This window comes from Phycodurus eques, chromosome 13 (genome assembly GCF_024500275.1).
Source record: "Phycodurus eques isolate BA_2022a chromosome 13, UOR_Pequ_1.1, whole genome shotgun sequence".
NCBI lineage: Eukaryota > Metazoa > Chordata > Actinopteri > Syngnathiformes > Syngnathidae > Phycodurus > Phycodurus eques.
In genome coordinates, this window is record NC_084537.1 from 7,328,258 (window position 1) to 7,345,292 (window position 17,035).

A 17,035-nucleotide genomic window follows, 5' to 3' on the forward strand; every position below is an offset into this window, starting at 1 on the left:
GGGATTTCGCCTGCATTCCAAAGACAATTTCTTTATAAGGAATCTAGGGCAATTAACATCAGTGTCCTGGAGGATATGGAGTAAGAAAAGATGAAAATATGGGATTGGAACAACATTGGCACGAGCAATTGACTTGTCTTAAGTTGCTCTCTTTGATTCTAAGTTGCTTTATTTGATTCTAAAGTCTATTTTTTTTTTTTTTAGTATTTCCAAATCTCCAAATATTTCCAAAGACGTCAGAGCTCAATAACAATTTGGCCTTGCACTTTCTTTTGCCTGCAGATATGTTTTCTCAGCCACCTCTGCCTTTTTGCTCAAGGGAGTGTCTTTCTTTGGCCTCCAAAAGAGACACACCAGCATGACCTTCTTACCGGCTTCCCAACATGCACGTGCGCACACAAACGCGCACACACACACACACACACACACACACACACACACACACACACACACACACGCACACGGAACAGATACATACGCAACATAAGCAATACAATTAAAAACACAGTAGTTACAGCACATAGTCATTGTCATACAGGTTTATTATAGCGTTAACAGTTCCATACAGAAGCCTCAAGTTGTGAGGGGAATGAAATACAGTATTTGTTGAAAGGAAGCCAAAGTGAGTGTGTGCACCTGCAGAGAAAGACAGAAAGTTGCAAGGGACAGGGGGATGACATTAGGGCAACAGAGAGAGAGAGAGAGAGAGAGAGAGAGAGGGGGGAGGTGCATATGGAGTAAAGAAAAATGCAGACAAGGACAGTTCTACTGACATTAGGCAGAAGCTTGGTCAAAGCACAGCAACGAAGAGTAAAGGGATAAAAAAAACAAAGAGAGAAAACAATTCCAATTTAGATTAAGACAGAGTAGGCTGGAAAAGGGTGCGCTGACAAGCCATCTCGTGGACTACAGACTTGACTTTCTCTCCAAGTGAACAGTGTGGCAGGGAGTGAACTGGAAGTTCAGACTGGTTTCCATCCAGAGCGAGCAGACTGCCAAACAGCATGGCCGACGAAGTGAACGAGGAGTCGAATAGTAATCTGGGGAAAGATGAGCTGGACTGGGGTTATGAGGAAGGTAGGCTGTTCTCCATCATATATATATATATATATATATATATATTATACAGAGATAGAGTTTATTATTTTACAAAGCTTTACTCCTCTTATTTGAGCTGTACAATGTCATGCATTTTTTGATGAGTGAATGTCGTGGTTTGTCTCACTTTGTCCCCTTTTACTTGTCACTTTTACTGAGGATTATGCTGCGTGGTTAATCTGTAACACTCTTACTGTAAGTATAATTATTTAACCATTGATTCATAACATATCAAGCAACATCGATATACTGTACGTATTAATCTGCTTAACATAGCATTTTTAAGCCAAAAATGTGCATTGATGTGTGTAAGTATTTCCCATTTGTTACTAATATCATCCACATTTACAAGACGAGTGTATATTATGTTATCCGAAATCCCTGTGTAATTATAAAATTTTTATTTTATATTATCCACCTGTCACTTTAACAGCTATTAAGTTTGTTCCTGCTGTGTTTGTACATCCCCGCTAGATTTACAAGCAAACAAAACAAATCCTTCAGGGAGATAAACCGGGAGATACAGTGCCTTTAAAAAGTCGACACGCCCTTGTTTAAATGCCGGCTTTTGGGTCCGAGATAAATCAGTTAAAACTTTTTCCTCCATTAATGTCGTCTGTGCCCTGCAATTGGCTGGCGACCGGTTCAGGGCGTACCCCGCCTCTCGCCCAGAGTGAGCCGGGACAGGCTCCAGCACGCCCGCGGCCCGAGTGAGGAGAAGCGGTACGGAAAATCAATGAATCAATGAATGATGTGACCTATGACATGTGCGTCTCCATTTTATAAAAATCCTTTTGGATCTTTTGAACCACCCACCTTTTAAAGTGCATCTGATTAAGCCCAAATAAAGTGGAGCTCTTCCAGTATGCTTTTCCTGAAGATTATGTGCTGAAACTAACTGCTGTTTCAAATTGTTTCAGGCTCCATGAGTTCGAATATGATTGGTTCACTCTGAACACATCCATATCCCAGTTATAAGAGGGTGTGCACTCTTTTTTTTTAAATTGTAATTCCTCTTTGATAAAATAATTTATTTGAGTTGTACATAGAGGTCATTTTAATGGTGGATCAAGTTTTAAAATCTTCGTCTCCTTTTTTTTTTTTTTACCTCACAAAAACCTAACATTTGAAAATGGGTGTGTAGACTTTTTCTTCTACTGTGACTGCAAAAATGAAATGAATGCAATATTGTATGTGAGGCTTATTTTACTGGGTGTCCAAAATAGAAATTCATGCACCATTTCCAATCCGATAACGTGACATGAATTCATCAAAACAACAAAGTATAGCTACATTATAAACCAAAGGATGCTGTTACTGTATGTTACGCCAATATGAGACGAACCAAACGAACAGTCGCTGTGCTTTCCCAACCAAAGCCCCACACGCACAAACAAAACTTTGTGTAGCCTTTTAAACATCTCTAGAGAAGCTGTTCAAGCGTTGAATAAGTTGTTGTCAAGAGCTTAGTTGCTGAGGAAAGCGGGAATGCGAAGGCCCCCCCCCTCACTCGTCACATTCGCTCACTGCGTCTGCCTCTGCTGTGGTTGCAGCAAAAAAAGAGGTATAATGTGGTGCGTTCATGCTTTTGCAAAACATGCAAAATCTGGACCCTTACAAAATAGTCAAATGTATTTAGCGTCGCTAAATTGACACCGTTTCAATGTTTCTTGTTTGCAGTACATCTATCTCACAAATGACCTCCATATACTTCCTTATGAACATGTAGCCTACAATTGCATCTGACTACAGTGGTTGTCACAAAAAAAACATATATCTTTAAGTTGGAAATAGCAACATTATAGGTGACGGACAGGTTTTGTATCAATAAGCTATTGCTTCTTGTAATTTAATTTTTTTTTTAAACTCTTCCAAACAGGCTTGTGTAAAACCCCAATTCCAAGAAGTTGGGACGTTAATAGAATGATTCGCAAATCATGTTCAACCTATATTTAATTGAATACACTACAAAGACAAGATATTTCATGCCTCCTGCCCGATGACAGCTGGGATAGGCTCCAGCACGCCCGCGACCCTAGTGAGGAGAAGCGGCTCAGAAAATGGATGGATGGATGAATACATATGTTTTTGTTTTCAGTCCGTTTACACAGTCATAGGTCATATCGTTGTATCCTCGTAAGGGGGACAACCAAAACACGATCATATAAGGGGCCCCAATGCGGCCGCCATCGCGAACCCACAGATTATTTACATCTTCACAACCCCGACTCGCTCTCCTCCTTGCGAGATAGCAAAGCGTTCATTGATGCGTGCAATTCGGCGGCTTGGCTAGCGCCTGCGGGTGGCAGGGCGGTTGCCAAATGTTTTTTTTTTTTTAATTTAATTTTGATTTAAAAAAAAAATACCTAGTGGTGGTGGGTCTTCTGGTCTTGGTGGGCCGGGACCAATTGTTCTTGTTAACACTTATATTTAATAACTTGATGTTATTCCCATTGAATACCATACATATTTCCTTCCATATCCCCCTTTGACACATAGTTCTTCCGTCGTGTCAACCTTGTCAAATGCGTAAAAACATTGAGGCAAACATCGCATTCATGTACACAAACGCGGTTATCTGATTCAACTGTTCTCACAGCAATCCTTTTTTTTTTCGAAACCAAGCCAATTTACATTACGGGCCTTTAAATAAGTTGTCCCTTTTCTACACTTTGTTGAGTTTTCCGATCTGATCAAAACAACCCCCCATTTTGTGTTTTTCTCCGATTTGGCATCTTGTCCCTCCTTACCGGAACCTTCTTCTCCTCTTTGCAGTCTTCGCTGTCCTCCTGCTGCATTTGCCCTTTTCCCACTTGCCTCTGCTTTTCCGTTCAACTTTGCTGCTCTTTCCTCAATTTCCTCTTCGTTTTCTTACCTTCTTTTCAGTTCTTTTGTTTCTCTCCTGCAATGCACACACTCGAGGTGTAAAAATATCCCCTTTCTGTAGTGTTTCACACGTCCTTAAAAAGGGTTCGGGGACCTGTGTCCCGGAAGACGGGGGAGGGCCCTTCGCGGAATCTCGGCCTTTTAGAGTTTGCCACTTTGGCTCCTCGAGGCACTTAGACCTGTTTTTAAGATTGAAGCCAGGGCCTTGAAACCTGTTTAGACAGGACGGAACTCTAACCCGAGGTTGTCAACGTGTTTTTCACACATAGACGAACAAAAACACACTTTTTCCAACCTTTTGAATTCTTTAAAAATGGGCCCTTATCGTCTCTTTAAAGGCTGTGCCACTTCGATTCAAACAACACAGAGAGAGAGACTGAAAGAGAAAAAGGCTTTCTGCGTCGGTTTATTTGCTGCAGTTTTCGGATGTCTCGGTTCGCCTTCCCTGTATGGCCACTTCCTCATGATCCAGGCGTCCGCGGCACCCTTTGCTGTATTGTATCATTGTCTTTTTTATTACAAAATTTAACAGGGGCAATTAAAATCGAGATTCCACAATGTATAACAAGAAATACAGCAGAATACGCATCGTTACAGTATATTGACAGACTTGACCATGTAACTTTGATGTGCATTGCATGCTGGTTAAGGCCTTCAACTTCCTATTATAAATATTGATCATACGTGATTGAAACAAGCGCATGCATACTATTTCGAATTGCTACTAATGCATGCCAAAACTATACAGTATACATGATAATGCTTACTTGGTCAATAATTAAACAGAGCACAAAATGTAACGAAATGTGTTTTTGGTAGATTATTTCTTAGTTTTAACAATAAAGCTTATACTGTTGGAAAGCCCGTTTATCACCCTTTTAAATGGTGGCCCATTTAGGAGGGAGCATGCGTTTTGGGGTTTGAACAGCAGAGGTGAGTATGTCGGTTACACCCATGAAAAATGCACCAGATCTTTTCTGCCAATACTAAAAACCTCATTTTGCTCTTTCAATGAACTCTTGTTTGGTGTTAGACAGATATGATGATTGAAGTTGGAAGAAACACGACAATCGGCAATTGAATAATGTGTTACTTTAACGATGAGAAGCGTCAGTAGCGTGTGGAGGAAGTGTACACATCCACAACTGCCTGCCACCTCCTCCTCATGCCGGTCACACACGGCTGTGACGTGGTTGTGTTGGTCACTCCGGTACGACCAGCACACCTAATATGATCCCAAAAGTGTTCAATAGGGTTGAGCGCAGGACCGCCACTCCATCCTCTTTACTCCCAAATTCTGGAGTTAGTCTCTGCTCTGTTGGGCAAAGCGTTGTCATCTTGGAGGACAGAATTCTGTCCCAGGCTGTGGAGTTATGGGATTGCCACTGGTTCCAGAATCTCATCGAGATATCTCTAGGTGCAGAATGCCTCCGCTGATGACAAGCCTAATTTGTCCAGTGAGGGTGACACTGCCACAACCAAAACATGTTACTCTCTCGGTGCAGCAATTAGCATAGCGTTCTCCGTGTCTTCTCCACACTTTGATCCCCGCCTAAGGCAGATCCTGGACTCCACGTGTTCAGGTTCCAGTGCACATGTTGCCGACACCAGAGCCTGACGGTGAAGAGCAGTGATGTCAGGCCTCCTGGCCACTGTTGCTCAATTTCAATCCTGGCTCCAACGGTCTGCTGTCCAATTGTTCTTGGGCAAGACACCGAACCCTACTTTGCCTCCAGGTCAGCACTGTAAACTGTTCTGAATTGCCAAACCTGGTTAAGCAAAGGAAATTATTATTATTATGATTATACCGGAGATTGGCTGAGTGCAGTCTGTTCCGTATTGTCTGCGCGGAGAGTCGTAGGCCATATTATCTCACACACCCTGACTGCAAATCTGTAGAAGACAGTCTATTGGACAGGCTTATTGGGGTGCCGTCTTCTTACGGTGCCCACCTCACAGCCTGTCTCTGACGTCCTCCATTGTATGGGACCTGACCTTCAGTTTGGAGATGGTACTAGGGCTCACGCCAAACAATGAGGAACACCAGCTTGAAATTGCCCTATCACACAGGCCCCATCCAGATCAGTCAAATGTGGCTGGCCGATTCTTGGAGCAGACACTTACTGACCGCTGCGGCATGCTCGCATGGATGTACCAGAAGCACAAAACAAGAGTTAATGGCTACGCAAATGAAGGTGTTTGACATTGGGAGAGAAGATTTGGTCATTTCTTCATTGGTGCAAACTCTGCTGGTTTTCCCACAAATGCATGTGTTTTTGTTTTTTTTTACCAAATATGACACCATTTAAAAAGGAAATCATTTTCAACAGTATAGGTTATATGCCATTGTTACAGCAAAATAATGTCGTGTGTATGTTTCTTCATCATGGTGAGACTTTGATAATAATTTGACCATAGTTGAGGCTTTGTAATGGTCCAATCAATGACACAGTTGCTGGTAGCTATTGTTCCTCCCAAAATTACACATCTTATCCTATTGAATGAAGTAATGATGAATGTGTTTTCTCCACATAGGTGTAGAATGGGGACTCCATTACCCAGCAGCCAATGGTGAGTACCAGTCTCCCATCAACTTGAACTCTAGGGAGGCTCAGTATGACCCAGCCCTCCTGGATGTCCGCCTGTCACCGAACTACGTGGTGTGTCGTGACTGTGAAGTCATCAATGATGGACACAGTGTACGCATCCTTCTCAAGTCAAAGTCAGGTACATACAAGCCCCCCCCACGCATCATATTTAACTTACTTTTTCTTCCTCTGTGTGTATTTTCTCACAATTTACTGTACTGTGTGCAGTGGTCAGCGGGGGTCCATTGCCGAGCGATCACGAATATGAACTTCATGAGGTTCGATTTCACTGGGGGAAAGAGAACCAGAGGGGTTCAGAGCACACGGTCAACTTTAAGGCTTTCCCTATGGAGGTATACACACGCACACACATATGAATGCACGACCATCACGAAACCAGGACTTCTGGTTAGTTACCAGTTCGTGATGGTATAAATTAGTCCTCCAGACAATGGCAGCATTTGTAAAGTGCTTGGATTTTCCATTTGGCAATAGCAAGGCTGAGCAAAGTCTAACGTTTAGAGGAGAAAACCAGCCCCCCCCCCCCCCCCCCCCCCCCGGCATGATAAAGCACGAGAGGAGAAAGGAAACGGTCCAATCACTGGGCTATTTAATACAGGAGCGCTGTTACTGCAACTTTTAACTGTTGTTCTTTCCTAGCGTAATAGGACTGTTCACGGTTTTGTTGCTACTGCAAAGTTTCACGTCTTGTTTTAGGTGGTTTTAGTTTGAGGTGTCCTATCCTATCCTATCCAAAGTTGAAAGATTGGAATATGTAACCCAATAATATAGAAATAGAGTGCTCTATTGTTTTGGAAGGACAGTATACAGTAGCTGGAACAGTACAGGTGTAAAAGAATTGGGCCACTTTTGATCCAATGCTAGAGATGCTTGTGTCAAGCAGGTGAACCAGGACCGAGTGATGCGAAATACAGCGTGTACAGTACCTTTTTATTTGTGCTTGTGTGCCAAACAAAAACTGGACAATGCAGCTCCACAGCATTCTGTTAAATCTATTGTTATCTGACAACATATACAGTATGCGCAGTACATCAATCCATTGATTCGATTTGTGTAACATTTAAAATACGACATACAGCGCGACTCTGTTTGGTATGGCACCGAGAGGTTTTTCACTGTTGATAAGAGTCTTCAGTCATCACCAGCTGATAACTTGCAACCCATTCAGTCACTAGTGTTCTGCACACCTGCTGACAACAATGACCTTTCAGATTCAGCTTGTTTCTCCTTGTAGCTCCATTTGATTCACTGGAACAGCACTTTGTTCAACTCTCTGGAGGATGCTCTGGGGAAGAAGAATGGAGTTCTCATCATTGCTCTTTTTGTGCAGGTGAGCAAAACACCGGTCAACCACCAATTTCTTCATATTCCAACATTTTTTCCTATAAAGATTCATCTGTTACTGGGTCGGAAAAGTGGTTTCGGGGTTTGAATCTCTGCTGTAGCCTAATTTTAGAGTCTTCAATGAACCTAGCATGCATGTTTTTTTTGGGAGGTGGGAGGAAACCGGAGTGCCCGGAGAAAACCCACGCAGGCACGGAGAGAACATACAAAGTCCACACAGGCGGGGCCGGATAATCAATTTATTCACTGTACTCTAATCTTTTGAATTCCTGATTTGGTGGGTTTTATGAGCTGGCAGCCCAAATTATGTGAAAACAAAGAAAATAAAGACTTGAAATTGTTTAATTTACGAGCCCTGAATTTATAATCTATGAAAGTTTAACTTTTTGAATGGAAATATGGAAATAAATCAACTTGTCCATGACATTAACATTTTTGGGAAAGGGTCCGTATACATATTTAAACAAGGCCTGTAGCCTTGAGTAAGTCATGAATGTAAGCTAGCAAACGTACCTTCAAAATTGCAGCTATACGAAGAGATATAAAACTTCCATCCATCCCTTTTCTTTACCGCTTATTGAAATAAATAAATCGCATTTCCAACAGACGGATAGATGGATGGAGGAGTGAACTTTGCCGTGCTCGATCCGGACATGTTACCGCACAATGTGGAGGTGCTGCGTGGCGCAATGTCGCCCCTTACCTCTGTCCTATCTCTTGCATTGCAGAGGGGCCAAACTTTTTTTGTTTTTTTTGTTTTTACCAATGGTCAATGGGGAAAGACATCTGTGCCCCAGGGTGGATATTGCATCACTTTTGAATGACTGTGTCCACATTTTCCAATAGTCTGCATATACAGCATGTATGAACTGTTTTAAAACCACATCAATACGAAACATGCATTACCAGCTGTACCTTTTTTTTATTTTTATTTTTTTAAATAGCTGGTATTTTACAATGTCATGTTTTCCCTTCCTTCAATTGTGTGAGCCTTGTTATCCGAGGAAGGGAACATGTTTTCACACGTGATTACCTGGAATCCTTTTATCGTCTCCCAAAGATACAGCGTTCCTCTGTTTGACTTCTCAAATCTGAAACGTACCAACAGATTGGCAAAGAGCATCTGGGTCTGAAAGCCATCACGGAGGTTCTACAGGATCTGCAGTACAAGGTGAGACTGACACAGAACAGGTCAGCGCAGGTTAGATGCCATGTTGGACCCGATCAAGACACAATGGAGAGCTCTTTTCCAGAACTCTTTGCTATTACGTTTATTTACACACACTCGCACATTTTATGAATGCGAATCCTATCCGGTTTTGAAAAGAGCTTTTCAAATAGACATCAAAATGATTGTGTGATGATAATGCGCTGTCTGTTTGTTTGTTTGTTTGTTTTTTCATTAGGGGAAGAGCAAGATAACTCCCTGTTTCAACCCGAACACTTTGCTGCCTGGTGAGCAAAACGTCAATCAGATACATAAATGTACAAAGCTGTGGGATGGAATAATTCGCTCAAATTGGGGGGAAAAAACAGTTCATAATAATTGTATGTCTAGTAACATGCAGTACATTGCAACAACTTATTACATTCTGCCATTACACCGTGTGCAGAATTATTGGGCAAGTAAGTATTTTGAACATATCAGGACATATTTCTGAGCTCCCAGCTGGATAGATGGCTTTAAGCGTAGCAGGTGCTGTGTATTTGTGTAATGAGTGTGGGCGTGGTCTCAGGAGCTCAACAACCCACCCTGTATAAAGGTGTGCATAATTATAAAGTAGCTTCTTTTCTTTTGGCAAACTGGCCAAAGAAAGACATTTAATTGACTCCGAAAGGTCAAAAATTATTAAAAGAGGGATGCGGCACTCTTGATTTGGGGGCGTGGTTACAGAAATATCAAATGTTTTGTTGCGACTGGTCAAAAGGGTCGCAAGGAACGTGATGAAAGAAAAAAAATATGCAAATTAATTGCCAAGGATTTGAGAAGAATCAAGCATGAAGCCACCAGGAACCCATTATCTTCAAGTTCTGTCATATTTCCAAACTAGAACCTACCTGGAATACCTCCGAGTAGACAATGTTGAGTGTGGAGAGACATGGCCAAGGTAAGAAGAGCTGAAAAAAAGACCACATAAGCTGAAATGTGTAGACAGGGCCAAGAAATATCTGAAGACAGATTTCTCAAAGGTTTTATGGACTGATGAACTGAGAGGGACTCTCAACAGACCAGATGACCTTGGCTGGAGGACTAACGGGCACAGAGCTCCACTTCAACTCAGACACCACCAAAGGGGAGGTGGGATCCTGGTGTGGGCCGGTATTTATTAAAGATGAGCTGGTTGGACCTTTTCGGGTTGAAGATGGGCTCAAAATTAACTCCCAAACATAATAAGGCTTCTTAGAAGACCTTTTCTTCAGGCAGTGGTACAGAAAGAAGTCTTCATCTTTCAAAAAAACCCAATGATTTTTATGCAGGACAATGCTCCATCACATGAATCGAAGTACTCCTCTGCGTGGTTGGCCAGTGAAGGCTTGAAAGACGAAAAACCGATGAAACGGCCGCCTTCCTCACGTGACCTGAACCCAATTGAGAACTTGTGGGCAGTTCGTAAACGGGAGATATACAGTGAGGGAAAACAGGACACATTTCGGAACAATGTCTGGGAGGCTGAGGTTTCTGCTGCACAAAACCTTGATCGGATACAAATCAAGAACTTGACACAATCCGTGGATGGAAGGCTTATCACCATTATTCAAAAGAAGGGTGGCTATATGCATCACCTTTTTTTTTTTTTTTTTTTTAGAAAACAGTTTGTAAGGTTTGAGTTGTTTATAATTCTCAATTAAACAAATGAAAATAAAAAAGCGAGATGGGAAAATGTGTTTTCACTGTGACCGACCCGTTAGCATATCCACCTCGCAGTCCTGAGGACCCGGGTTCAAATATCTGTGTGGAGTTTGCATGTTCTCCACGTGCCTGCGTGGGTTTTCTCCGGGTACTCCGGTTTCCTCCTACATCCCAAAAACATGCAGGCTAGGCTCATTGTCCGTAGCTATGTAGCCTCGTGCCCGCAGTTCGCTGGGACAGGCTCCAGCATGCCCACGACCCGAGTGAGGGCAAGCGGTGTCCAAAATGGATGGATAATTCTGCACACCAGGAGTTGCCTAATAATGGTCACTTTTCTGCTTGAGGTGTATTAGCATTTTGGATGAACCTAAAGCACTGCGGTAGGCGAGTAACACCAATAATCCTCAAAAATGAGACTTGCTTCATAATTTTGCACACGGTGTAAAGTCAACTCAAGATTGTTACTTTGGCCTCACTATCATTCTCTATATTTTTTTTTTCGCCACTACCAAAGACTTTTATGAAGACATATATATAATTTGATTTGCCCTCAGATCCCTTATTGAGAGACTACTGGGTGTATAAAGGATCTCTGACAACACCGCCTTGTAATGAGAATGTGACCTGGATCCTCTACCGCTATCCTCTCACTATATCACAACTACAGGTAAATACTTGTGGAATACATTCATCCATTTCATATTTAAAGCCGAATCAATGTAATTGTTGCTATTTGATACGGGGAGTAAAGTATTTCTAATATCAAATGGGTCACATGTAGTGAGAAACTGATTGGGATCAGAGCACATATACAGTGTGCAAATTACATATGGATTGAAATTAAAAACAAGTTAAATGCGGCATTTATTTATTGATTTATTTATTCACAATGTACAATAAATCATTGCTGGAAAATGAAGAACTAGTATGACAAGATATTCAACATTTTTTCACATTTACTGAATTATGTGTGTTCTCTATATTGTATCATTTGTACAAGGATACAGTAGACCATAAATAGCACATAAGTGTTTTAAACAACAGTTTTGGCTATTCTAGAGTGCACATGTCAAACATATGTCTACTCTCTACAGTCCTTAAGTGTGTGTGCACAATACCATGTGTGTGCGTGTGTCTATACATGCATGCAAATGTTTGTATACGTTTGTTTAAAAAAAAAAAATGTTTTAAAGTCAATATGCTGTAGTCAGATATAATACAGTGCAGGTACAGCTCATGTGTTGTCAGAAGTGTTATGTTTTTTTGGTTTGTTTTTTGCCAGTGTCAGTGTTTATGCATGAATATTTAGCATCTTCCGCTTCACAGTTAATCTGTTGAGTTCAGCTGACTTTATTGAAGAAATGACTTCCAGACACAAGAGTCATATTGCTGTTATCGTCAATTTCTGCAGGTGTGCTGTGGCGTGTGTCTTCGGACGATCACGTTGCATTCCCATGCTCATCATTATGTCAACATGCACTGTATGCAGTCTGTATTGGTCCTCTTATTCTCCCACAGCTTCTCTTACTTTCCTACGCAAACACTATGCACTGACAACAGCCTGAGGAGGTTCTAAGTGTACTGCAAATATTTGGAGTAAGGAAGGTCATATTCGGCTTAGTGAAGTCAAATAAACAGAGTGTTATCTTCTTACATAGGCCAAAGTGTTGGCACCCTCTCCTTCTGTGAAGTAGTGAGGATTTTTTGTTCAATCCGTATTTTATATTTACATAATACAGTTGTGATTAAAACTACAAAATGAATGTGTATGAATCGATATTTTTTTCATCATCAGCGCCTAGTTCGCTATTCAAAGAGCAGTGTGGGCATGAGTTCTAGTATTGTATTTGAAATGCCTCACTGACCGAACCGTCCCTTCCTTGACGTTGCGACCTACAAATAACCTACAATTCAGTTTGGCCACACATGTATTTTTTTTCCTTTTTTTTAAATTTTTTTTTTGATCTCTGCAGATTGAGGAGTTTCGGAGGCTACGTTCACATATAAAAGGCGCCGAGCTGCCAGAGGGAAATGATGGGATGTTGGGGGACAATTTCCGCCCCACCCAACCGCTGAGCGATCGGACCGTGAGGGCGGCTTTCCAATGATTCTCACTTTTGACTGCCAACTCAAAAAAATAAGACCTGAAGAAACAAACATGGAAGGTAAAAAGTATTTGAGCCCATCAAAAGTTCATTTACAACGTCACATTCTTTTTCTTTCAAACACGGAATAATACCGGTTGGTATCTGGTCCCCGAGCAATTGAGTCTACTGGAACCACATTATAATGGATCAAGTCCCAGAAGAACTAGCCCAGTTCACTTACTAATCTGGCACAAGCCTATATACAGTACTTGGAGTATGGAGGGATTCTGAATGTACAGCACTTCAGAAGCACTGTGGCACTAAGACATTTCAATCTCAGAGAAAAGAAGACTAAAACTCCTTGTTTACTGCTAATGCAGGCTCATAAACTTTTAAAATCCAGAACTCTGAAATCCGTCAGTGTCGAGATACCTCCAATTGTCAGAATGTGTTTAGTGAGAAGAGAGGAGGAGGAGATTTGGGATGAAAGCTTGCAGGCTTCTGTAGTGAAAAGGGGAAATACCAAATGGTCGGAAACAGTGTGAGATGAGGGAAAATGGTGAAGAAAACAGAGGACTGTTGTTTATAGTGGAAGTGGATACTGATCTGGTTGCACCAGGACAAATGCACCTGTGACTTACAGAGTTTGTGTATAGGTGTGTGTGTGTGTGTGTGTGTGTGCAGGGAGGTGAGATCGACAAGTTGCCTTAAAAACTGTGACTTTCTGTCTAGTGTTTTGCTGACCAAATTAGACTGGCTGTAAAGCTTGCAAAAGTACTTTGCCCATGACAAATGTGTGACGCAAATCTTATTTTCAAAAACACCACACAGGTTGTATTGTATACTATTCTATGTGTACTATTTTAGAAGGTACTATGAGGTGTTTCCTCAAAGAAGGTATCCCACTTCTGACTTTGCTAATGTTCAGTGCATAAATCTTCATCACCCTGTATTCATAACCAGCCTTGAGTTGACATACATTGTATTAAATGGGAACAGCCAATATTTATTTCAACCAATATTTTGCCCCCCATGTAAGCAGCAACATTTAGCTTAAGACTGTATGATATGATAATCGTGAAACGTTTCTTGTCATTAGATAATTCTGCTGTATTTCCAATACATCTTAAAGCCCCAGAAACAATTATACAGTATGACAGGTGGTGCACACCCTGGGCTGGTCGCCAGTCGATCGCAAAACCCACGCACACATACTATATATCTATGTATATATACACACCCTTTCCCAAAAATTGGAATATCATGGAAAAGTTTATTTATTTCCATAATTCCATTCAAAAAGTTAAACTTTCATAGATTATAGATTCAGGGCCTACAATTTAAACCATTTCAAGTATTTGTTTATTTTTACATAATTTGGCCTTCCGGCCCATAAAACCCACAAAATCAGGAATTGAATAAATTGGAATACTGTGGAGAAATCACCATTTACTTCTCAGTTTTTGTAGAAAAAAAAACAAAGAAAGAAATTAGGATCACATTAAATCAATCAAAATATGCTACGTTCAAAACTTTGTTACCGTAATTTCTGGTGTCTAATGCAAATTGCCCCCCGCCTCAAAATTGTCAAGTCAATAGTGCGCATTATACATGGGTATAGGAGAAAATGAAAAAGACTTTCTCATTTTATAAATGTATGCCCCCATCTAGAGGTAATGAAAAGGTTGTACACTTTCATTCCAATATGCCACCGCCCCCTAGAGGTTATGAAAAAGTTTTACACTTTCTTTGTAGTATGCCATCTAGAGGTTATAAAAAAGGTATAGCCTACACTTCCCAATATGACATGGATAAATATGACTGCATATGTGTACAATTGTGCTCATAAGTATACATACCCAGGCAGAATTTGTGAAATAATGTTTTTTTGTTTTTAAATAGGACTGATGACTGAACGACAAACATAATTCATTTTGTTATGGTTATGTTTTGTTTAATGATAATGCTTTTCTGAAATGCTTGACAGTTTAATTTAAATCCCATAAAACTAAAATGAAATGTGTTTAGCCTGGTCCTTCAGGTTTTCTTTAAAGAATTGCACCCACCTTACAAATTCTGCCTGGGTAATCAAACATATGAGCACAACTGTGTGCTTTCTCATTTATTAAATAAAAGTAGGGCTGTGAATTTCAAAATAAGAGAAAGTAAATAAAAATAAAGTATTATGTGTTCAAATAAAGTGCTTAACTTCATAATAATTATTTGAAAAAACTAACAAAATACAGATAATACTTAATGTTTTGATCATATGGGTAGAAGCAAAATCCTGCATTGTAAAAATGCATTATACATAGTTTGAAGGGATTTCCAGAATTTTGAGGTCAACTTTGGGGGTGCGTATTATACACGGGAAATTAATCTAATCTTCAATACTTGGTTGGGAATCCCTTGGCTTTAATCTCTTCCTCGGTGCTCAGAAGCGCTTGACCCGAGGAACCCGACAGTTGTAGCCCATCTCCTGGATGCTTCTGAATGTGGTGGTTTTTGAAGCTGTGACTCGCGCCTCATTCTTCTCTTTCTGGATCTTTGCTAGATTCTTGAATCTTCTCTGTTTGATAATCCGCTAAAGCCCACGGTCATCTCTTGTGGTGCCTCTTCTCTTGCCACATTTTGTCCTTCCACTAGACTTTCCATTGATATGCTTGGACACAGCACTCTGTTAACAGGCAGCCTCCTTAGCTATGAACTTTTGTGGCTTAGCCATCCTATGGAGGGTAACAATGGTCTTCTGGCCAGTTGTCAAGTCAAACACCCATTCACACCTCTTTGCAGCGCAGTCTTCAGTGAACCTGACGTGCATGTTACTGGAATCTGGGCGAAAGCGAGTGCCTGCGGAAAAACCACGCCAGCGCAGCGAAAACGCCCCCACGCATGAGCTGAGAGTCGAACCTAGAACCTCTTGGCGGGGAGGCAGATGTGGCAACCAGCCTTGCATGGCAATAATAGTAATGATAATAAACATATTGCTTAATCATATAGATTGTATCTACTGCAAATCTGAAAATGATTGTTCTTGTCCCAGTGTAATTGTCAAAAGTGTACTTATTAAAATGCCGGATGATTGAAGACCTTTTTTTCACAAATTGTTTTTGGTCCCCATGCAAGTTGTCGAACTCTTTTCTGTACAGTTAGCTTTTAGAACGCCGTCGTAACTTTTAATGCTGCGTCTCCCATTGCTGTAATTGAAATAGCAGAACCGTACGAGCAATAAAGGTTTCCACTGTCTCTCTGCGCCCGGCGGTTTCGCTCCCTTTATAAGCCTCATCTCGCATCTGCTTTCACTTTCTGCTTTCCTTAAAGTCTGATGCATATTTTCTTGTCTTGACAGCAGGGAAGAAAGAGGTGATGAAAAGAGGGAAGAAAAGAGCTGAAGAAGTTTGACCATAGACGACATAAATATTATACAGCCAAAACACTCATTTCAGTCTCCGTTTCTGCCTGTCTGTATTTTCTGTCATCGTACATGCAGTTGAACTGAATAGCAATCATTAAAGCGCGATAAAGCAGCTCGATTGTAAATGACACGGGTGTCAAACGACGGCCTGGGGGCCAGTTCCGTATATGCGGCCCGCCACCGCAAATTATGTGTGTCGACTTCTCGATTTTTGCTCAAATATCGAAATTGAAAATTGTCCTCACTTGTGATAATGTTGAGATATTGCAAGTATTTAATAATAGTTAAACAAATTGTTTTTTTTTTCAGTGGGTTATCCCTCAATTCGACTTACGATTACTTTCTATTAATATTAAAGGTCATTGTAGAGATAACATCTGTGTGAGCTGTAGTAACTAGTTCAGGTAAGGTTGATGAGCTAATATTCATAAGACGAGTGTAATATATGAACAAGTGTTATGGAAAGTGTACTTTTGAACTGTTTGTATACAAAACGTAGGGTTTACGGAGTGCCTGCCCACCCATTAAATGTGAAATTAAACAACCAAGCATCATAAGTCTTTTGTTATTGTCTAGCTGTATGTGTCTGTGAGTGTGCCATTCTGCACTTCACAGAATAACCACCCCCCCCCCCCCCCCCCCCCACACACACGTGATCAGCTGACCGGGTGAAGATCCCGAGCCACTTTTTAGCGACGGTCGGAGTCCGGCCACTGGACCACCTTGTTTTCAACACGATCATGCA

The 17,035-nt window shown here is 41.1% G+C and overlaps 1 protein-coding gene across 2 annotated transcripts; it reads left to right on the plus strand.

Moving 5' to 3' along the window:
- The first annotated feature begins 741 nt into the window (after nt 1-741).
- ca8 (carbonic anhydrase VIII) lies at nt 742-16,834 on the plus strand. 2 transcript variants are annotated; one of them, XM_061695196.1, is made up of 9 exons: nt 742-1,077; nt 6,520-6,711; nt 6,801-6,925; nt 7,828-7,923; nt 9,046-9,108; nt 9,344-9,392; nt 11,343-11,455; nt 12,762-12,953; nt 16,225-16,834. In XM_061695196.1, the coding sequence occupies exons 1-8, from the start codon at nt 1,005-1,007 to the stop codon at nt 12,894-12,896; spliced, it is 846 nt and encodes a 281-aa protein (XP_061551180.1). In that variant the 5' UTR covers nt 742-1,004; the 3' UTR covers nt 12,897-12,953; nt 16,225-16,834. The 2 variants fall into 2 exon arrangements, with proteins under 2 accessions (XP_061551180.1, XP_061551178.1); XM_061695194.1 differs by having other exon boundaries at nt 16,228-16,834.
- Nucleotides 16,835-17,035: the final 201 nt, after the last annotated feature.